Source organism: Macaca mulatta, chromosome 8 (genome assembly GCF_049350105.2).
Source record: "Macaca mulatta isolate MMU2019108-1 chromosome 8, T2T-MMU8v2.0, whole genome shotgun sequence".
NCBI lineage: Eukaryota > Metazoa > Chordata > Mammalia > Primates > Cercopithecidae > Macaca > Macaca mulatta.
The window spans coordinates 41116758-41140881 of record NC_133413.1 but is presented as its reverse complement, the minus strand read 5'-3'; the positions used below and the strand labels follow the sequence as shown (position 1 = coordinate 41140881).

The following is a 24124-nucleotide window of genomic DNA, read 5'->3' as shown; positions in this document are numbered from 1 at the left end:
TGTGGGGCTTAATACTTAGCTGATGGGTTGATAGGTGCAGAGAACCACCATGGCACACATTTATCTATGTAACAAACCTACACATCCTGCACATGTACCCCAGAACTTAAACTCTGAAGGAAAAAAGTGTTTTCATTGATAAAATAGCTCAATGTTTGCGATTCATACACACTGTGTTAAAAAAAAAAAAATCAAGAGTTATTCCAGAAAAGTAGTAAAAGATTCCAAGAAAAGGAAGATGGGATTTCATTTTCTGTGGCAGTTGGTTTCACCCATAACAAGTAAAAAAGTTAGAAAAAAAAGTCAGTGCTCCATTAGATTCTGATGCCTAAAATATCCTCCTTTGACCATCAAAGCTTTACTGGCATAAGAAATATTTATTTCTTTATCCAATAGTTAATATTATTTATATATTTATAATACTGTAAAATGCTATTTATTTATTTAATTCTTACATCAATCTCTAGACAAAGTGCAAAAGCCCTACAGAATTAGTTATAAATTATCTAAACCCTGACAACGGGTATAAGAAACATACAATTACATTACACCTCTTACTGTTCACAGCAAGCAAACAGTAGACATTGTGTAACATATATATAGATATTATGTAAAATCAAAAATAAGAACCAATATTCAAATATATATATTTATATATATGTTTATACTTATATATTTATATAAAAAATATATATTTAAACATAAGCAACAAGTAGAGAGAGTGGACTCGACATATCAAATATAATATTACCAATATTGTCTACAGTTTATAAATTAAAATAGAAGTAAGGGCATACATATTTTTAAATAAATAAATTTAACCAACAGAAGAACTTAAATGGAAATTATTAAATTCTTCAATAGGACTAAATGAAGGGGTAGAAAGTTTTACTATCACTTTTCACTTTGTATATCTGTAGCTTAAACAATTTACCATGTGTATTCATTCTTTCAGTAATAAAAAATGTTTAAGTATTAGAAATAAAAACAGGTGCTGCAAAATCACATTTTGCAAAAAAAAATACATAGAAAGAGCTACAGTAGCAGATAAACAGAGAAAGACACAAAGTAGAAGATATATATGCAGGTGATATGTAATGATCAAATCAGGGTAACTGGACTATCCATAACCTCAAACATATGCCATTTATTTATTTTGAGAACAATCCAAATCTTGTCCTCTAGCTATTTTGAAATATACTATAAATTATTGTTAATTATAGTCACCCTATTGTGCTATCGAATACTAGAACTGGCCAGGCATGGTGGCTCATGCCTGTAATCCTAGCACTTTACGAGGCCGAGGCAGGCAGATCACTTTAGGCCAGAAGTTCGAGACTGGCATGGCCAACATGTTGAAAACCCTTCTTTACTAAAAATACAAAAAACTTCAGCCAGTTGTTGGGGTCACCTCTGTACTGAGACATGAGAATCGCTTGAACACTGGAGGCAAAGGTTGCAGTGTGCCAAGATCGGGCCACTGCACTCTAGCCTGGGTACAAGAGCAAGACTCTGTCAAAAAAAAAAAAAATACTAGAACTTATTCCTTCTACCTAACTGTAATTTTGTGCCCATTACTCAACTCCTCTTCCTCCCCTCTTCCCCGACCCTTCCTAGCCTCTGGTAACAACCATTCTGCTCACTGCCTTTACATACAACTATTATGTATCAATAAAAAAATGAATAAAAGTTTCTAAAATCATGTTCTAAATTTTTTTTATTTAAAAGTCTTTTAAGTTTTAAGTTTCTTAAAACTTTTTATTTAAAAGTTTTAAGAAAACAAGAAGATACATATATCAATCAAAACGTTAATAGTGGTTATCTCCACCTGGTGGCAAAATGCAAGATTATATTAATTTTCTTATATCTTCCTATATATATACTTAACAAATTTGACATCATTAACATAAATTATTTTGTAAGTTAAAAAAAATAGTACTTAAACTTGTTTTTTAAAAAAGGAGTAGGGTAAGAAAATAGCACAAAGAGAAGCATCAACTTTTTAATAATGCATTTATTTTTACCTATTATATATATAAAATCACATTTATCAATATTATAAATACATATAAAAGTTTATTTTACTGGCTTTCAGAGTTCTGAAACATCTTAAGGAATCCTTAATCTAGTTTTTGTTTTGATTTTGAATCTATTTTATCTATAAGAATATTTCTCCAATTTTATGTCTGCAAGCAAAAATCTATTTTGGGTTGTAGAAATTTTATTGCAGATAATTTTTCACAATGCATTATTCTATGTATCAAGAAGAGCATGTGTATTTATGATATTTTTATTCCAACTCCCAAACATCATTAATTGCAACAAGATATTGATCTACAAAATATTCTTCCTTCTAAACACTTAAAAATTTTAACAGTAATGGAAGACAAATGCAATCTGTAAATGTAAACATGCACATAAACTGTATAAAATATATGCTATCATGTTAAATAATTTTTAAATGTGTTAATTAAAAAAAAAAAGATTAAACAGTTACATACCAGTGCAACTCCTGCAGAATAACGAGTAATACACATCTTTCCAGGAAACGTTGCTCCCACATAATCAGGATAATCCCTATAACTAAATAAATAAGTTTACATTTATAATTGATTTTAACAGACAATTTAAAAATGAGAATTCCTGCTAACAATTTAAGTCTGCAGTTCATAAAATCCAAATCTGAAGCAAATTGAGGTACGATCTTTCCATATGTTCTTAATTGTTTCAAATTTGCAATACCATTTAATATGACATTTTAGTATTAATTAGATTAAATACTCTTGATATCTGAAACATATCCAATGGATCCAACTTTTTAATGCCTTTATTGTTCTCATCACATCTGGCTACATTTACCAAAGGTTTTGCTCCAATATTCTGATAAAAAATACTCTGTTGAGTGACAGTGACAAATCATTTTAATGTGTAGATTAAAATGTGTTGCTCCCAGGTAGTAAAGTTCAACAGTTTCCAATAGGAGTGCTTTATTGTTTCACATCTAAACATTATTATTTCAGCTTTGAGTAAGGGGCCATTTAAACTGTCATATAATAATACACTATTCTCAGAGCTTTACATCAACTAATCCATTTAATACTCAAAACAAACTAGTGAATATTATTTTTGTCCCCATTGAGCAAATCAAATGTCAGATGGGAAGTATAAGTAACTCTCTCAAGGTAGCATGACTAATACATCCTACTGAAGAATCTGAACTTAGGCAGTCTGAATCCCAGCCATATTCTCAACCACTAAGGTATAGAAGCTCCAAGCATTCACTGCCTTATTTAGAGCCCCCACCAAACAAGCCAGGATGTGAGTAAAGAAACTTAAGAAGCTTGGTATTCAATTTTCAATTTGAAATGTCCTTTCTGTCTCAACAGCACTTCACTTCACAATCACACTGCCTCTCCACTACCTTTATTCTGTCTCTCTGAGATTGTTTATATCTAACCCTTCCAGCATTTGTTTCCAAGTATTTGTTCCTAATGCCCAACATTGGTTTTATGTTCCAATGTCTAAGTATTGTTTACACTCTTTCTCCCTCCCACAGATACTTTAATAAGCCCTGTTTTTATAACTCAGACTTCCCCTAAAATTCTATGCATACTCCTGACAAACTCAGTAATATATTTTTTAATTCATACTGACATGTTTTGACGTGCCCATTCCACATCAAATCAGTTGTCAAGCTCTACTACCTTGCTTTGTCAGTGTTTGTTTCCTTTCCCTCCTCCTTCAAAGGTTCAGCTCCAGTTCTAACTATGAATTCCATATTCTATAAAAGGTAATAATATTAATCCTAAAGAAAAATCTAGCAGACTAAAATTTGGGGTTGGGAGAGACCTTCTCTACTATACAGGAAACCCAAAAGAAAGAAGAAAAGATTAACAGATTTGACCATATGAAATGTAGAAGTTTTCATGTAGTGTTGGGAACTGAAAGCCTAAGGGTCGTGACCAACTTAGCATTCCCCTGGAGGCTATATGATTAAACAGCAAACTGTTCATCATGAATGCAGAATGTAAGCAAACTCACATCTGTGCCTGCCAGCAGAAGGTATACTGAGGGCAGTCACTCCCTGGCACTGTGCTCCTTGAGGTTATCTACTGGAATATCTGGAGCCTACTGTTCAAAGAATACAGTCATGCAGGCCTGCACTAAGTCAAGCGGCTGACCACAACCACCCCCTTCTCCCTATCTCCTTTACTCAATAAATACGATGGGCTCTAGAAGCTCAGGACCCCCGTTCACTAGAAGCAAGGAGTCCCCTGGCCCCTTCTTGCAAATATACTCTTTTGTCTTTGTCTTTATTCCTGCACTCATCCTCCTTTGTTCAGTCCAGCAAGGTCTGCTGAAATGTAGCAGAGAATAAAAAGTTTATAGAAAAATTATAGATATGGAAAAAGTATTTGTCATACAGATAAACAATAGTTAGTATCTAAGCATTCAAAAACCCTTACAAGCATCCAATTAGTAAAGAGGAAGTCAAATTGTCACTGTTTGCTGATGATATGATCATTTACCTTGAAAATTCTAAAGACTCCTCCAGAAAGCTCCTAGATCTAATAAAAGAATTCAGCAAAGTTTCCAGATACAAGATTAATGTACACAAATCAGTAGTTCTTCTATACACCAACAGTGATCAAGCAGAGAATCAAATCAAGAACTCAACCCCTTTCACAATAGCTGCAAAAAAAATAAAATGCTTAGGAATATACTTAACCAAGAAGTAGAAAGATCTCTACAAGGAAAACTACAAAACACTGCTGAAAGAAATCATAGATGACACAAACAAATGGAAACACATCCCATGCTCATGGATGGGTAGAATCAGTATTGTGAAAATGATCATATTGCCAAAAGCAATCTATAAATTCAATTCAAACCCATCAAAATACCACCATCATTCTTCACAGAATTAGAAAAAAACAATTCTAAAATTCATATGGAACCTAAAAAGAGCCAACATAGCCAAAGCAAAACTAAGCAAAAAGAACAAATCTGGAGTCATCACACTAACTGATTTCAAACCATACTATAAGGCCATAGTCACCAAAATAGCATGGTACTGGTATAAAAATAGGCACATAGATCAATGGAACAGAATAGAGAACCCAGAAACAAACCCAAATACTTACAGCCAACTGATCTTCAACAAAGCAAACAAAAACATAAAGTGGGGAGAAGACACCTACTCAAAAAATGGTTCTGGGATAATTGGCTAGCCACATGCAGGAGAATGAAACCGGATCCTCATTTCTCACCTTATACAAAAATCAACTCAAGATGGATTAAGGACTTAAACCTAAGACCTGAAACTAAAAATTCTACAAGATAACATTGGAAAACCCCTTCTAGACATTGGCTTAGGCAAGAATTTCATGACAAAGAACCCAAAAGCAAATGAAATAAAAACAAAGATAAATAGTTGGGACTTAATTAAACTAAAGAGCTTTTGCACAGCAAAAGGAATAGTCAGCAGAGTAAACAGAAAACCCACAGAGTGGGAGAAAATCTTCCCAATTTATACATCTGACAAAGGACTAATATCCAGAACCTACAATGAACTCAAACAAATCAGTAAGACAAAAACAAACAATCCCATCAAAAAGTGGGCTAAGGACATAAATAGACAATTCTCAAAAGAAGATATGCAAATGGCCAACAAACTTATGAAAAAAATGCTCAACATCTCTAATGAGCGGGGAAATGCAAATTAAAACCATAATGCAAAACCACCTTACTCCTGCAATAAAGGCCATAATCAAAAAATCAAAAAAACAGTGGATGTTGGTGTGGATGCAGTGATCAGGGAACATTTCTACACTGCTGGTAGGAATATAAACTAGTACAGCCACTATGGAAAACAGTGTGAAGATTCCTTAAAGATCTAAAAGTAGAACTACCATTTGATCCAGCAATCCCACTACTGGGTATCTACCCAGAGAAAAAGAAGTCATTTTTTGAAAAAGATACTTACACATGCATGTTTATAGCAGCACAATTCACAACTGCAAAATCATGGAACCAACCCAAATGCCCATCAATTAACGAGCGGATAAAGAAACTGCAGCATTATATATATATTCATATATATATATGAATACTACTCAGCCATAAAAAGGAATGAATTAGCAGCATTTGTAGTGACCTGGATGAGATTGGAGACTATTATTCTAAGTGAAGTAACTCAGGAATGGAAAACCAAACATCGTATGTTCTCCCCAAAATGTGGGAGCTACGCTATGAGGCAAAGGCATAAGAATGATACAGGTGGCGGGGGCCAGCTACTCGGGAGGCTGAGGCAGGAGAATGGCATGAACCCAGGAGGCGGAGCTTGCAGTGAGCCGAGATCGCGCCACTGCACTCCAGCCTAGGCGACAGAGCGAGACTCCGTCTCCAAAAAAAAAAAAAAGGAATGATACAACGGACTGTGGGGACTTGCGGGGAAGAGTGGGAGGTGGGGCGAGGGATAAAAGACTACAAATATGGTGCAGTGTATACCGTGTATACTCTCAGGTGATGGGTGTACCAAAATCTCACAAATCACCACTAAATAACTTACTCGTGTAACCAGATATCACCTGTACCCCAATAACTTATGGGGAAAAATATAAATATTAAAGATAATGAAATTATTTTTTAAAGCCCTTACAAATTATAGGTAAGTAATCAAACGACAAGAAAAGACGATTACAGAAGGACAGATACAAATGATCGACAAGCATTTGAAAAGATGCTCAAATCCACCAGTCATCAGAAAAGAAGCAAATTAAAACGACGACAATGACCTTAAGTTACATCCATCAGACTACCAAAAGTTAAAAGAGGAATAACATTTATGGCTGGCCGAGATGTGAGGGAAAGATTAGTCTCACACAAGCGAAAGAAAATACTGACATACTAAACTTAAATACATATATAGACATGTATAGTTTTATTGAAAGACACTTGCTGGTTACCGCTAATAAATTTAATATGATTACAATTATAAATATATAGCTATAATTTATAATTAGAAAACTAACATTTTAAAATTACTCAGAAAATTCATTAGGATAAAACTTTTGTAACCACATTTACCAAGCCTTTGGTCAAAGCTCATATAAGAATATAAACCTCTCAAGATAAATCCCATCTCTTTAGGGGTAGTGGTTAAGCGTTTTGGCTCTAGAGATACAAACTGTGGGTTCAAACCTTAGGAGTATCACCAGATCCAAGAGTTTTGAGATGGCTTAACCTCTTGGAACTCTCAGTGTCTTCATTTATAAAAGCTTTATTAGCCTAGAAATAAATGTTAGTAATGTTTTTTTTTTTATTGCCTGACAACTAGAAATTGAGCATAAAGCCTGAATAAAGCACATACTAAATAATCAAAGCATGGATATTCAGAAATGAATAATAATTCCTTACATTAAGCCACATAATTATCACAAATCTTTGATTTCTTTCTAGGAATAATGAAACATTATTCTTACATTAGTAGATATGCAATATCATGAGGCCTTAGGTTAAGATAAGATTGTTTCCATTCTAAAAATCTTTTCAATAATTCATCTGCCTCACCAACTGTAGAAATCTTATTTTCATCTGACCAAACCTCCAATGATGACAGCACAATAGTAACTTTAAATTGGGCAAACATCTAAAAACAGAAGAGATAAATACATGCATAATTACTATTTATGTTATCTTATAAAAACCCAGAAATTAATTCGATGTTTTTACAATCCCATACTCAGTTTATATGGATGGGTTAATTATCCAGGAATACCATATCAAGTTTAGGCAAATTATCATTTCAAAACAAAAATTATTTTAATATGAAAAGAAAAATACTTACTGAATTTGCAAGGCCAACAATTTCAATGACTTTATTTGTCACTACCATGCTATCAGAGCCCCAGTAATCATACTGAAAAACAGAATTAATTTTATACTTAAGTACAATTTATTATATAGTATTTTTAAGATTCATTTCCATCTACTGTCAGAGGTATGAGGCTGCTTTGGGGTTCAACAGTTCAAAACAAAACATTAATAAGTGAAAAATGAATATATACTGGATCCCTCAGGCATTGCTGGTGGGAATGTAAAATGGTACAGCCACTCTGGAAAATAGTTTGGTAACTTCAACTTCTTTGAAATCAAAACAAAGAATGGATTTACTATATGGCTCAGCAATCTCACTTCTGAGCATTTATCTCAAAAAACTGATGCTCACACAAATACTTGTACATGAATGTCCATAACAGCTTTATTCATAATAGCTAAAAACTAGAAACAACTCATATGTCCTTCAATGGTTAAATGGTTAAATAAACTGTGGTACATTCCTACCATAAACTCAGCAATAAAAAGAAACAAATGTTGATATATGGAACTGCCTGGATAAACTTCAAGAAAATTATGCTCAGCATGAAAACATAATCTCAAAGGGATACAGACTGCTTGATAACTTTATGCAATATGTGTGAAATCACAAAGAAGGAGAATGGCTTAGTGGACCCCCAAGGGCTCAGAAGAGGGCAGGGGATTGGTGTGGCTCTAATGGGATCACATAGGAGACTCCTGTGGTGATGGTACTGTTGAGTATCTCGATTGTGGCAATGGTTATGCAAGGCTACTTATGTAATACCATTGCATAAAACTGCACACACATGCACATACACAAATGAGTGTGTGTGTGTATACATACATATACGTCGCTCTTGAAATCTGAAAAACTGGATTGCAACTACATCAAACTGCACATATCCATAGACAAACTCTCTACAGTACATCACCTTGGACGTTCCACAGGAGCCTCAAATTATCCCAAAGTAAACTCATATCCAAAACTAAAATAAATATATTCAAAACTAAACTCATCATCTTCCTTCAAAAATCTGTTCCTACTTATATTTTCACTACTTTAGTGAATGGTATTATTATCTAACACATCCTACATATATTACACTATATGCTCCATGAGAGCGGAAATTGTTCTGTTGTATTCACTGCTATATTCCCAACGGCTAGAACAGCAACTGTTATCTAGATGATGCTCAGTGAATTTGCTAAGTAAATGAATAAATCAATCAAATCAAGTTCTTCTAGTTCAACCCAATCAGTAACTTTTAAAGTTGTTCCTTTATTTTTATTCTTGATGCCACCTATTTATAAGTTTTCACCCTGATTATTAAAATAATCTCTTAAATGATTCCTCCCCCTCAATTTTCCCACCAGCAATCTGGTCCCTACACTATTACCAAAATGATTACTCTAAGGTAAAATAGAAATATGTCACTCCCCTATTTAAAATATTTCAATGACACTTTCCCTCCTTACTGACCTCAGTACTTCCCTTTGTGGGCCCTGAATGATGGAGAGTGCCCCCTACCATTGGAAACTGAGTATGTACTATGTACAGTTAAACAGACTGTCTTTTCAATAGCAACCATCTCCTGATCTGTTGGCTTCAATATACCTGAGTAATAATAAAACCTACATTTTAAAACACCCACTTGGATGTTCTTATAGTATAACAACTTACAGTTGTGTTTCCATGTCTGTCTCCATTATTAAACTGTGTATATATAGAACCATATGCTTTCTACAATCATGGCAATGAATTCACGATGCCATAATTATAGATTTACAAATTATAAAGTCACTGAAGGAACTATGAATACTATGATTGTTTGTTTGTTTGTTTGTTTGTTTGTTTGTTTGTTTTTGACATGGAGTCTTCCTCTGTCACCCAGGCTGGAGAGCAGTGATGCGATCTCGGCTCACTGCAACCTCCACCTCCCTTGTTCAAGCAGTTCTCCTGACTCAGTCTCCTGAGTAGCTGGGACTACAGGTGTGCACCACCATGCCTGCCTAATTTTTGTAGTTTTAGCAGAGATGAGGCTTCACCATGTTGGCCAGGCTGGTCTCAAACTCCTGACCTCAGGTGATCCACCCAACTCAGCTTCCCAAAGTACTGGGATTACAGGCATATACCACGCCCTAACCAAGGGGTTTTTTTATTAAAGAAAATGTAAACATGTATAAGAACTTAAAGTAGTAATGTTTAATCAGCATTATATGACTTGAAAACCTGGCAATTTGGACAAGCTTTTGAAACTACTCTCAAAATATATAACATAATCCAAAAACAGAAGAATTTTCATAATCCAAAATATTTCCTGGAAACTTAGTTGTGTTTACCAGAAATACCTCAATTTTCTCTCAGCTATCTCAATGTCTCAACGTTCTCTTAAATGTTCCCTTTGCCCTTTTCCCTGTACTCTAATAAATCAAGTTATTTTCACATCTTTCTCCAAATCCCTCCTGGTCCCTGACCTTAACTCTGGCTTCCTGACAAGCTCTAAACTCTAGGAATAGAAATTGCCAATGAGGACTAGTCATACCCACTGTGGTGTTCCGTAGGTATACACAAACAGCTGCTTATCATCAGAATAAAACCTAGAAAGTATATTTTTAATCTCTATTTTCTGAAATCTTTCAACTATTAGAAGAAATAAAGACATATCTAGTTGACCGCAAACTAAGTTATCACCCCAAGATTCTGAAATTCAGAGGCCTCAGACTGTTTATGGAAATTAAGAATCTCGAGGTACTCTTTTCATCAGGTAAACGATGGACTAGAATGGGCGCCCCACCAAAAACTGCTAAAAAACATCTTGACTCATTAGTGGAAGTCATTCTAATAGATAGTTATACTATCATCACTTTTGTCCCAATAAATATTCTAGGGTGGAATGTTCCCTAGACTACATTCTGCTCTTCAAACTTCCCTAAAATAGAATTTCACTTCTACCAAAATCACCATTAAAAGGTAGTATGGATTGAGAGGGACTCTATAAATGTGAAGTGCCAGGGAAAAAAAATACATTTTGTTCTGCAGTACTCTTATGTAAGTATTTCAAATAAAACATTTCTGACAAAAGTAGTATTATTTTGACTATTTAGTTTCTCAGTTTGTACATTTTTCCACTATTGTCTCTATGACATGTGAGTAAGAACATTGGAATCTTTTCGTTTCTGTCTAGCTAGCTAGGGATAATCACACATTTGGAGCAAATATTTCAAAGCAAAGAAAAAGCAAAACACATACCAAAGCTTTGTCCACCACGATATGCATTTCTAGATAAAGAGGAAATAAATCTGGAACAGCTGGTTCTGACTAGAAAAAAGGAAAACCACATATAATACATGAAAAATTTCATAATTTTTTTACTTGAACTCTTCTTTAAAGCTATTACCACAGCACTTACAAGATATGCAGAGCTGTTTGCTTTACCAAATTGGTTAAAATCCATAAATAAAGTTTTAAGTTTTATGGCAACGTACTCAAGTAGTTAGAAGATTGCCCATGAAGTTATAACATCTATCTCAATATATTTACAACTTCCAGTTTATGAACTAAGAAAAAACACCTAGCATTTCCATCTACTTCATCTGCATATCAGAAGTAAACTTTTGCTTTAAAAACTGTATGTGTGTTGAGGTTTTTTTGTTTTTTGTTTTTTGTTTTTTTTGAGAGGGGGTCTCGCCTCTTCGCCCAGGCTGGAGTGCAGTGGTGCAATCTCAGTTCACTGCAAGCTCTGCCTCCTGGGCTCACGCCATTCTCCTGCCTCAGCCTTCTGAGTAGCTGGGACTACAGGCACCCGCCACCACGCCCGGCTAATTTTTTTTGTATTTGTAGTAGAGACAGGGTTTCACCATGTTAACCAGGATGGTCTCAATCTCCTGACCTCGCAATCTGCCCGCCTCGGCCTCCCAAAGTGCTGGAATTACAGGCATAAGCCACCACGCTCCTTTCTGTATTCGTGTCCTTTGCAATATGACTTTTCAGTGCCTCCCATCAAGAGGTGAGTTTATTTTTCCTCTCTCTCAATCTGGGCTGGGCTTTGTAACTTGCTTGAGTCAATAAAGGCAATAGAAGTGTTGTTTTGCCAATCTTGAGCCTAAGTCACCTTTCATACTGCCATTCCTGATCTTGGAACCCCTGCCTGTACACATCTGACCAGCCTGCCAGATGATAAGAGCAAATGGCCTATTCACGCCATTGCCCCAGAAAAACATACAAATAAAAAACTAGACAATGCTTGAGGGGGAAAAAAGCTGCTGGGTTTCTATAAGAGAGTATTGTGGTCCTTGAACTGACCCACCTACCATCCCATCTCACACATCCAGCTCATTGGCATCCATGAAGATAGAGGCCCACGTTCCTGGTGTGGCTTTCCCATGCCAGAGGAAGAAATACCAAATTTGTTCTCAAAGAATTATGGTTATGTGTTTTGAGCTGTCCAGTGGCTCCCTAACAGTTTTGCTCACAAGCTTTCCTTTGTTTCCTCCACCATGAAATTTCACAGGGTTGGAGTGGACTCCAAGGCAGTGTTTATAAAAAGCATTTCAAGGCAAATATACTGGCCGGAGCCCTTGGAGCAAGGAAAAATGGACAAGAAAAGCAGAAGGCACACTAAAAAGTCTAGGAAGAAAGTGGCTGGGTAAGGAAATGGGTGGAGAAATGAAGGCTTTGAAAACTTCAGGCATATACTGGGAAATCTAGAGGGCCACCCACATGCCCAAGGCTGGACACACACTCAGAAAACACTTGACACTAAGCTTTCTCCTCTGCCTAGCTTTCAGACATTGTACAAGCAAGAGTCAAGGCCAAGGGTTAGTTGTCAACATCTGGAATAAGTGTTGCATGTATATCAAAACCCAGAGTCAATCTGTAAAAACCAAGGAAGTCTTTTTTCTTTTTCAGCTCCAGTAATTTAAAGAAATCTCTATCAAATCACTAGGTGACTACTAGACAATATTGTTCACAAAATATTTCTTTACTTTAGAAAAGTCAGTAAACAAGCAAACAGCTACAACCCACAGCAAGCAGTAACAACAGACCTTGCCGGGGAGTGAGGAAGAATCTGATTTCCAGCATTACCACATCAAAATACTCAAAATGTTCAAATTTCAACAACAACAAGAAAGTAGTATGGCCCATTCTCAGAAAATTAGAAATAGAAATGGTACCTCTGGAAGCCCAGACATTGTACTTACTAGACAAAGAAGGTAAATTAATTATCTTAAAATACGTTCAAAAAGCTATGAAAAACTGTGTAAAAAAGCTAAAGGAAAGCAGAAGAATGATACTTCACCAAATAGAGAGTATCCATAAAAATACAGAAATTATAAAAAGGAAGTTGTGGAGCTGAAAAGTAAAATACATGAAAATTCACTAGGATTCAATAACATAGTTGAGCAAGCAGAAAAAAAGAATCAACAAACTTCAAAACAAATCAATCAAGATTATTCAACATGAGGAGCACAATAAAAAAAAGAATAAAGCTCTACCAGCAGAATTTGATGGCATGATGTCTTGCAGGAAATCCTTTGCTCCAAGACATGCGTCCCTGGGCTTCCTGCCTTGGAAACACAGCAGTAGGCATCATGGTAAGGTGAAGAGCTTCCCCAGTGATGACCCTTCTAAATTGGTCCACCTCAAAGCTTTCATGAGATACAAGGCTGGCATGACACATTGTGTGGAAAGCTGACCGGCTAGGACCCAAGGTGAACAGGAAGGAAGTGGTAGAGGCTGTGACCATTGTGGAGACACTGCCCATAGTGGTTGTAGGCATCCTGGGCTATATGGAAACCCCTCAAGGCCTCTGAATTTCTAAGACCATCTTTGTTGAGCACATTAGCAATGAGTGCAAAAGGCGCTTCTATAGGAACTGGCACAAAGCTAAGTAGAAGGCCTTTACCAAGTACTGCAAGAAATGGCAGGGTGAGGATGACAAGAAGCAGCTGGAGAAGGACTTCAACAGCATGAAGAAGTACTGCCAAGTCATCCGCATCAATACCTACACCCAGATGCACCTGCTTCCTTTATGTCAAAAGAAGACCCATGTGATGGAGACCCAGGTGAACAGAGGCACTGTGGCCGAGAAACTGGACTGGTCCCTGGAGAGGCTAGAGGACCAGGTACCTGTGAAACAAGTGTTTGGGCAGGACAAGATGATTGACATCAAATGGGTGACCAAGGGCAAAGGCTACAAAGAAGTCACCAGTCATTGGTATACCAACAAACTGCCCTACAAGACCCACTGAGGGCTGTGCAGGGTTGCCTATATTGGGGCATGGCATCCTGCCCATATGACCTTCTCTGTGGCATGTACTGGGCAGAAAGGCTACCATCATTGCACTGAGTTCAACAAGAGGATCTATAAGATCAGTCAGGGCTACTTCATCAAGGATGGCAAATTGATCAATGCCTCCACTGACTATGACCTGTCTGACAAGAGCATCAACCCTCTGGGTGGCTTTGTCCACTATGGTAAAGTGACCAATGACTTTGTCATGCTGAAGGGCTGTGTGGTGGGAACTAAGAAGCAAGGGCTCATCCTCCACAAGTCTTGATGCAGACCAAGCAGTGGGCTCTGGAGAAGACTGATGTTAAGTTCATTGAGACTACCTTTAAATTGGGCCATGGCCACTTCCAAACCATGGAAAAGAAGCATTCATGGGACCACTCAAGAAAGACCAGATTGCAAAGGAAGAAGGAGCTTAATGCCTGGAACAGATTGTGCAGCTGATGGGATCTCAATAGAAGTTATCTGACACTGAAAAAAAAGAGTGAAGAAAAATGAACAGAGCCTAAGAGACCTATGGGACACCATCAAGCACATATATAAGAAGAGTTCCTAGCAGAAGAGGAGAAAGGGACAGAAAGAAAATTTGAAAAAGTAATAGGTAAAAACCTCCCCAATTTTATGAAAGACATGAATCTACACATCCAAAAGGCTTAACAAACTCCAAGTAGAATAAACTCAAAAGAATTCACACCAAAACATATTATAATCAAGTTGTCCAGGCCGGGCGCGGTGGCTCAAGCCTGTAATCCCAGCACTTTGGGAGGCCGAGGCAGGCGGATCACAAGGTCAGGAGATCGAGACCACTGTGAAACCCCGTCTCTACTAAAAATACAAAAAAAAAAAAAAAATTAGCCGGGCGCGGTGGCGGGCGCCTGTAGTCCCAGCTACTCAGGAGGCTGAGGCAGGAGAATGGCGGGAACCCGGGAGGCGGAGCTTGCAGTGAGCCGAGATCGCGCCACTGCACTCCAGCCTGGGCAACAGCGTGAGACTCCGTCTCAAAAAAAAAAAAAAAAAAAAAAAAAAAAAAACATATTATAATCAAGTTGTCCAAAGTTAATGATAAAAAGAGAACCTTGAAAACAGCAAGAGAAAAGCAATTCCTCACAAATGAGAGATCTTCAATAATATTAATATCTAATTTCTCATTAGAAACCAGGGAGGCCAGAGGCAGTGGGATGACATTTAAAGTGCTGGAGGGGAAAAAAACTGTCAAACAAGAACTCTATATCTGACAAAACTATCCTTCAAAAATAAAGGAGAAATTAAGACATTCCCAGATAAATAAAAACTGAAAAAGTTCATTGCTAGTAGACCTGCCTGCTTATTACAGGCCAAATGGTATCCCAGTAAAATTCATATGTTAAAGATCTAACCCCATTATATCACAGAATGAAGCTGTATTTGGAGACAGGGCCTGTAAAGAGGTAATCAGATTGAAAATTAGGTCATTAGGATGGGCTCTGATGCAATGTAACTGGTATCCTTGTAAGAGAAAATTAGAACACAAACACAGAAGGAAGACCTTGTACAGACACAGGGAGAGGACGGTTACTTATATGCCAAGCAGAGGGGCCTCAGAAGAAACCACAACTTGGTTAACACCTTGATCTCAAACTTCTAGGCTCCAGAACTGTGAAAAAATACATATTCTCATTTAAGCTACCCAGTCCATGGTAAAGTTATGGCAGCTGTAGTAAACTAATACACTGCCCTACAAGAAATGCCAAAGGTAGTCCTTCAGTTTAAAATGAAAGCACACAAAACAGTAACAAGAAGCAATAAAAGAAATTTAAAACACAGTAAAGGTAAATACATTGGTAACTATAGAAGATATTATTATTGCTGGGTGCAGTGGCTCACACTTACACTCCTGACACTCTGGAAGGCCAAAATGGGAGGACTGCTTGAGTCCAGGAGTTTGAGACTAGCCTGGGCAACAAAGGAAGACGGAGTCTCTACAAATAAACAAATTAGCTGGGCATGGTGGCACATGCCTGTGGTCCCAGCTAATTGGGAGGCAGAGGCAGGAAGATCACCTGTGCTTAGGAGGTAAAGGATACATGCAGTAAGCCATGATCACAGCACCAGCACTGCACTCCAGCCTGGATGACAGAGTGAGACCCTGCCTCAAAAAAAAAAAAAAAGATATTATTATTATATTTTTGGTTTGTTGTTCCTCACTTTTCCCCAAATTATTTAAAAGAAAATGTATCACACAATAATTATTAAGCTATTGTACATTGTATTATCATTAACATAGCTTAATGTATTAGATAATTTGTGATAATAAAAACATAAAGAAGACAAAGCTGTATAGAAACAGCATTTTGTATACTATAGAGGCTAAGTTGGTATTAATTCAAACTGTGATTGTTATAAATTTAAGATGTTATTGTAATATCCAGAGAAACCACTAAGGAAGTAACCAAAATTACATCAAGAAACATAAATGAGAAGGGAATCAAAATGACATACTAGAAAAAAAATCAACTAAACAAAAGAAGGCAGTAATAGAGAAACTGAGACAAAAAAAGATATAAGACATATAGAAAACAATTCGCAAATGTCAAATTAAGTCTTTGTTGAGCCCAGGAGGCAGAGGTTGCAGTGAGTCAAGATCCACAACTGGTACTCTGTATGGCTTAGACATCTCTTTTCCTGAATCTACTGCCACACTGCTCTTTATATTTATCGTGTCATCCTGCTTCTGCACATCAAGGAAAACCCTACTACTTCAGAAATTAATCCATCCATTGACTCTTCTACTGGTATAAGCAACTACATCTTGAGTCTCTCAGTTCAGGAAGCCTCACATGTTTGGCCTCTGTCAATGTAATGCTATTGTCACACAAAGGTAGAGCTCTACTGCCTCTGTTGCTACCATTATTGCCACTTTGCTCTATGCATCCATCCAGGCTATTGAAATTCTTGACACAGATTACCATAAATTACAATGACATGCAGTAACTAAGAAAACATATGAGGACAATTTGATTTCCTCTCTTCCTATTGGAAAATGCTTTATTTATTTCTCTTGTCTGATTGCCCTGGCTAGAATTTCCAATACTATGTTGAATAGGAGTGATGCCAGAGGGCATCCTTGTCTTGTGCTGGTTTTCAAAGGCAATGCTTCCAGTTTTTACCCATTCATTATGATATTGGCTGTGAGTTTGTCATAACTAGCTCTTATTATTTTGAGATACATTTCATCAATACCTAGTTTATTGAGAGCTTTTAGCATGAAGCGGTGTTGAATTTTATCAAAGGCCTTTTCTGCGTCTATTGAGATAATCAGAATGGGAGAAAATCTTTGCAATCTACCCATTGACAAAGGGCTAATATCCAGAATCTACAAAGAACTTAAACAAATCTACAAGAAAAAAAAAAAACACATCAAAAAGTGGGTGAAGAGTTTGAACAGACACTTCTCGAAAGAAGATATTTATGCAGCCAACAAACATATGAAAAAAAAAAAACCTCATCATCACTGGTCATTAAGAGAAATGCAAATCAAAACCACAATGAGATACCATCTCATGCCAGTTAGAATGGTAATCATTAAAAAGTCAGGAAACAGCAGATGCTGGAGAGGATGTGGAGAAATAGGAAGGCTTTTACACTGTTGGTGGGAGAGTAAATTAGTTCAACCATTGTGGAAGACAGTGTGGCAATTCCTCAAGGATCTAGAACCAAAAATACCATTTGACCCAGCAATCCCATTACTGAGCATATACCCAAAGGATTACAAATCATTCTACTGTAAAGACACATGTACACATATGTTTATGCAGCACTGTTCACAATAGCAAAGACTTGGAACCAACCCAAATGTCCATCAATGATAGACTGGATAAAGAAAATGTGGCACATATACATCATGGAATATTATGTAGCCATAAAAAAGGATGAGTTCATGTCCTTTGCAAGGACATTGATAAAGCTGGAAACCATCATCCTCAGCAAATTAACACAAGAACAGAAAACCAAAGACCACATGTTCTCACTCACAAGTGGGAGATGAACAATGAGAATACACGGACACAGGTAGGAGAATATCACATACTGGGGCCTGTCGAGGGGGTCAGGGGTGGGGAAGGGATAGCATTAGGAGAAATACCTAATGTAGATGACGGGTTGATGGGTGCAGCAAACCACCATGGCACGTGTATACCTATGTAACAAACCTGCACATTCTGCACGTGTACCCAAGAACTTAAAGTATAATTATATGTGTGTATATATATATATATACACACACACACACACACACATACATATACATATATATGAGGAACTTTCTGTCTGTCTTTCATTTGGCTGTTTTTCTTTCCTTCAACACTTGTCCAGACAAACGATGATATCTGTGGGAATCCAAAGCTTCTCCGCTTTCCAGATCATGCCACTTTCCAAATGATACAAATGCAATTTGGCTGACATATGTGCTCAAATTACTTTATTGTAGTAATTATCACTTCACTGTAAAATAAATATGTGAAAACTTCCTGGTGTTCAAAGGAAACCCAAAGATAAATCTGAGACAGGATTTATATGTAGATAATTTACTAAGAAAGTTCTCCCGGGAGAGACCAGTTAATGAGTGGGAGAAGCAGTATTAGGATGAGGAGGAATCCACACAAAGAGTGTGCTCTCAGACACAGTCCCACAGAGAAAATCTGGTGTGTAAGTTGTGCTACAGAGTGGTCCTGACCTGTAACAAGAAACTGAGCTCCCTTTCCCACACTGGTGAGGTGCTGGCTAAGGACCACCCTGGGGAAATGTAAATCTCTAGCAGTTATGTTTACCTTGCCATCTGGGCAAAGCAGTTTCAGTTGGCTGAAGGGCAGCCCACATAAAAAAGAGTTACAAGTGGCATATGTTCAAAGCAAAGGCATAAACAAAGACAGGGTGTCCCACCCTCCTGTACCACGCCCACAAAAATATACTAGAGAGGAATGTGAGGGGATCTGGGCAGGGCACTGACATTGTTCACTACGCTGGGTCATCTCAGTCATTGCAAATTAGAAATTTTTACAAGGCAAGAAAAAAAAGTTCAGCATCTAGTTCACAAACATTATTTGAAATTATATACATATATTTGCTAGCACTGAAAACTCTGGCGCTGCACTCTCATTTGGACCCTGTATTATTTAAGATTTAGGATTGCCATCCACACAGAGACAGAAAATAATAGTGAATTAAACAAACTTAGAGTCTATTTCTCTCTCACGTAAATTTGTGAAGAGGTATGGTAGTTCCATTCTGAAAATTCTTCAAAAGCAAGGCTCATATCACCTTGTTTCTCTGCTACCTGTATGGCATCAGCCTCATCCTTGTGGACCATAATATGTCAATATGTCCACACTCCAGCCAGTAGAAAAGAGAAAGAAGATAAAACCCCTCCTTTTAATATTCAAGCCAGAAGTAACACATATTATGCTTGCTCGCATGTCACTGGCCATAATTTTGTCATACTGCCCTACCTAAGAGGCAAGGGAGGTTGAGAAATACAGTCTTCGTTTATATGCCCAGCTAAATTCTGAGGTTTGGTGTTTGTTGTTGTTGTTGTTTGTTTTTTGTTTTTTTGAGATGGAGTCTTGCCCTCACCCAGGCTGGAGTGCAGTGGTGTGATCTCGGCTCACTGCAACCTCCATCTCCCAGTTTCAAGCAATTCTTCGGCCTCAGCCTCCGAGTAGTTGGGATTACAGGCGTCTGCCACCACACCTGACTAAGTTTTGTATTTTTAGTGGAGACGGGGTTTCACCATGTTGGCAAGGCTGGTCTTGAACTCCTGACCTCAGGTGATCTGCCCACCTTGGGTTCCCAAAGTGCTGGGATTACAGGCATGAGCCACTACGTCTGGCCTGGTGTTTTTTTCTTTACTGACAGAAAACAGGGACAGTATATACTGGAAATAATGAAAACTGCCACACACCCTTGTATAAAATACTGATGCCAATGTTACTTGGCATAAAAATTTTCTCTTTCACAATTGCTTTTGTAAGCACCAACACATGCAGTTATATAGTGTGTTCACTGAACAATTTACATGACCATAATCAGCAATTCTGCTTATGACATTTTTAATTATATCTATGATTTAATTAATGCTGACTCATTGGTCATGAATATAACCTTTAAAATTATTGACTTGATTGAGTAACTTCCAGAAATGTAGAAGCAAAAGCAGGGACTGAGTTTTTAAAGTTTATATTGCATATACAAGAGGGAATTTTTGGAAAGTAATAAGAATATAACAAACAAAATAAGAACTAAAATAAAGCGGATCATAAAAAGTAAATGGTAGATTGGTGCAATGAGAAAAAGGTGATGTACGGTTTCAAGGAAATTGTTAGGTAACAGAAAGATGAACAGCCAGGCACGGTGGCTCACACCTGTAATCTCAACATTTTGGGAGATTGAGGTGGATGGATCATTTGAACCTAGGAGTTTGAGACCAGCATTGTAACATGGTGAGACTCTGTCTCTACAAAAAATTAGTCTGGTGTGGTGGTGCATGTCTGTGGTTGCAGCTACTCAGGAGATCGAGGTGGGAGGATTGCTTGAGCCCGGAAGGCAGAGGTTGCAGCAAGCCATGATCTGTCCACTGCACTCCAACCTGAGTGACAGAGTGAGAAAAAAAAAAGATAAGATGTTCACAAGGAAAGGATATTTACTACAATTGTACAATGGGCTCATAAATTTATTTTTAAAATAAATTAAATGGAAGTAATAACTGCTTTAAAAGTAGTAACAAAACATACACAACTCACTTGTTCACTTATAGAAATGTTGTCATCCATTGGGTGTTCTTCCAGGCTTCTGTTATTTTCACTAAAAATTGCAATATCATTGTCTTCATTGTCTAATTTGTAAAGAACATGCTGAAATTCAACTGCAGATTCCAGAGGCTCAATTGCATAAGAAACATTTTCAAATTGCAGTATTCCTCTGTGAAATTATAAATACAATTTTAAGTGCTTTTAATCAACTCTATATAATGGATTTCTGACAAAATCCAAAAGAAAAAAAGTAAAACATTTTGAGTCCAGTATTTTGATCTGAATTCCATCTTAGAAATGACTCTGAAGAGACAAAAGATTTCCCTAATCCACAAAACACATTTTTTATTTCATTTCTGTATAGTTGTAAGAGCAGCAGAAGTTACTTAATTGCTAGTTACACAGTACATAGCATAACAGTAATTGAATAATTCTATTGCTTTCCAAGTCCAGTATCTCAATTAAAACAACTGTAAACAGAAATCATGATGACTCTCTCTCTGGTTTGCCATGCTTTTGAAAAATGATTATACTGCATATATGACAAATATATACAGTGAGAAACTTTACTTTTAAAAATAAAATTTGGCAGAATTATGAAATATTTACTACTTTTGCTTATATACTCTTGAATAAGAAATTAAAAGCAAGATTTTAAAGAGTAAATGACTTGTATCACTATTTTTCTCTGAATACAGGTAACAGCCCAAGTCACTACTCTCTAAAAAACAGATTTCAGATCCAAATTTCAGGGTTCTGTGTAGGAAGCACTGAAGAAGCACAGTTGTGAAAACAAGCATCCTATACTACAAAATGAAGGTGGAAAATTTCCTGACAGAATGGAAAACTCCCTAAGCCCTAAGGAGGAAACCCAATAATTCTTGAAGAGCTCAAGATAATTAATATCATTAGAAAAATGAGTATTTTTATGAGTATTAAAAATTGTTTATATATAATTTGCCTCCTCAGTCGGAAGATGATTTCCTTGAGAAAAAGCATCTCTTGTTTAACTTTGTATCTCCAACACTAAAATACATGGTGGGTAACATAAATACATTTTCAGTCCAGTATTTTGACCCAAACCTGTCTTAGAGATGACTCTGAGAAGACAAAAGATTACCCTAATCTGCAAAACCAACTCTCCATTTCACTTCTTTGTAGTTATAAAAGCAACAGAAATTACCTACACAACTGCTAAGTGTGCAAGCATACAGCATTACAGTGATTAATTTCCCTGTTTTCCAAGACAGTGACTGAGCTGTCCTAAACCTAGCTTCTCCAACACTTGTAGTCAAACATGTTCAATGGTCTTTTCTGTAGTCAAGGAAACATAAGACATAGAGCAAGGAGACTAGGAAATCTAAACCACTGGAAAGGTTAGAAATGTTTCTGATCGGTGAGGAAAGTGAGGAGAAATAAGAGAATAGGAAACATGTTCAGAGGGGGATATCATTAAATAATGTCCACAGAGGAATCCTCCTTCAGCCCCACACTTAATACAAAGAGAACAAATTCATTGCAGCCAAATATCATAACTACGGTGTTTTGTAATCAACAATAGAAAACAACCTCAGTCCAGAGCACGTGCTGAGTGTGACCATGGAATCTGGATATCCTTCAATATTTCCTTGATAGTAGCATTGAGTCTAGGAAGAAAAAAAGTAAAGTAGTTACTTAGGAAGTGACAAAACTTTCTAGTGACTTCCTACTTCTATACTTGAGAGAACCTTCTGAATATTTTTCACAGGCTCCATGATTTTTATCAGTACAAGCAAAGTGACATTCAGAAAAAAATTCTCCCCATAATTGCCACTTACACTATATTAACTACACTTTATAATAGATTATGACTTGAGATTACTATTTTACACCCTGCTTCCAAAGTGTTGTCTCATGCTTTAGGTAAAAATATCTCCCAGTATATAAATTTAGGTCCTCAATTAAAAGACAAAGATGGTAAATGTGGATTTCTTTAAAAACCTAATTAATATGGTGCTAAAAAAGAGTCATAAAAATACAATGACACAGGAAGACTGAAGGGCTAGATGCCAACACAAACCGAAAGGATGATTCTGAATTTGCACTAAGAGAGGAAATGTGGACTTTAAGGCCAGAAACATTACTAGAGATAAACAGAGACATCTGGTAATGATAATCATTTCAATTTGCCAGGAAGACACAAATATTCCAAATTGGCATTCACTTAATAACACAGCTTCAAAATATATAAAGTCACAATTGAAAGAATAGTAAAAATTTAAAAATCTGCAGTTATAAAAAGTTCTTTAAAGTTAATTTCTCTTAGTAACTGATAGATCAAGTGTTCAGAATCTACAAAAGGTTTGAACAACGTGGTTAGTATGACCTAGTTAATACATGCAGAATACTATACCTAAAAACTTTAGAATATATGCTTTCTAAACACTCATGGAACATCTACAAAATAGAAACCATACTCCAGGCCATAAAGTGGGACTCAACAGATTGCAAAGGAATTAAATTGTACAGAATTGGTCTCTCAGCACAGTACAATCAAGCTAGAGATACACAGAGTCACAAACATTGTCACAGATGTGAAAATTACATAATTTCCAATACCCAATGGTGCTGTACATTTTATTATAAATAAAGTTAAGATTTCTTAGTAACACACTGCTTAGATGGAGCTAAGGGAAGGAAAAGGGAGCAATAAAACAAAATGATGATCCCATCCAATGTAAGTGAAGCAATATATCTAGTTTAATATTTCAACAAATTTTTATTATATTCCAAGTATATGCTAGGTACTTTTCTAGGCACTGGTGTTACATCAGTGAATAAAACAGACAAAAAGCCCTGCCCTTGGGATGATTATATTGCACTGGGGAGACAGAAAATAAAGTAAATAAATAAAATATATATGATAAATCATGTATTGATAACTGCCATGAGAAAAGGGCAAAAAAAAAAAAAAGGTAAAGGAAATGGGGTGTTAAGAGTAAGAGACCAATTTAAAGTAGGGGTTAGTCAAGGACTAATAGGGTGATTCTGAGTAAAGACCTGAAGGAAATGAGGACGAAAAACATATGGGTCTGTTGGGAAACAACAAGCATTTGGATACCGGGAAATAGAAAGTATGAAGTCTTTGAAAGGAGAACATAGCTGTTATATTTGAAGAACAACAAGGCTGGAACAAAGTGAACGAGGTAG

The 24124-nt window shown here is 36.6% G+C and overlaps 1 protein-coding gene and 1 pseudogene across 1 annotated transcript in view; one reads left to right on the top strand and one right to left on the bottom strand.

Moving 5' to 3' along the window:
* ADAM32 (ADAM metallopeptidase domain 32) overlaps positions 1-24124 on the bottom strand; it is a 164322-nt gene that overhangs the window by 93806 nt on the left and 46392 nt on the right. Inside the window, 6 exon segments of the mRNA XM_077942768.1 lie at positions 2502-2583; positions 7485-7651; positions 7850-7921; positions 11111-11179; positions 20927-21104; positions 22505-22581. Coding sequence (XP_077798894.1) covers positions 2502-2583; positions 7485-7651; positions 7850-7921; positions 11111-11179; positions 20927-21104; positions 22505-22581 — 645 coding nt within the window.
* Positions 13377-14572, top strand: LOC701363 (large ribosomal subunit protein uL3 pseudogene; annotated as a pseudogene).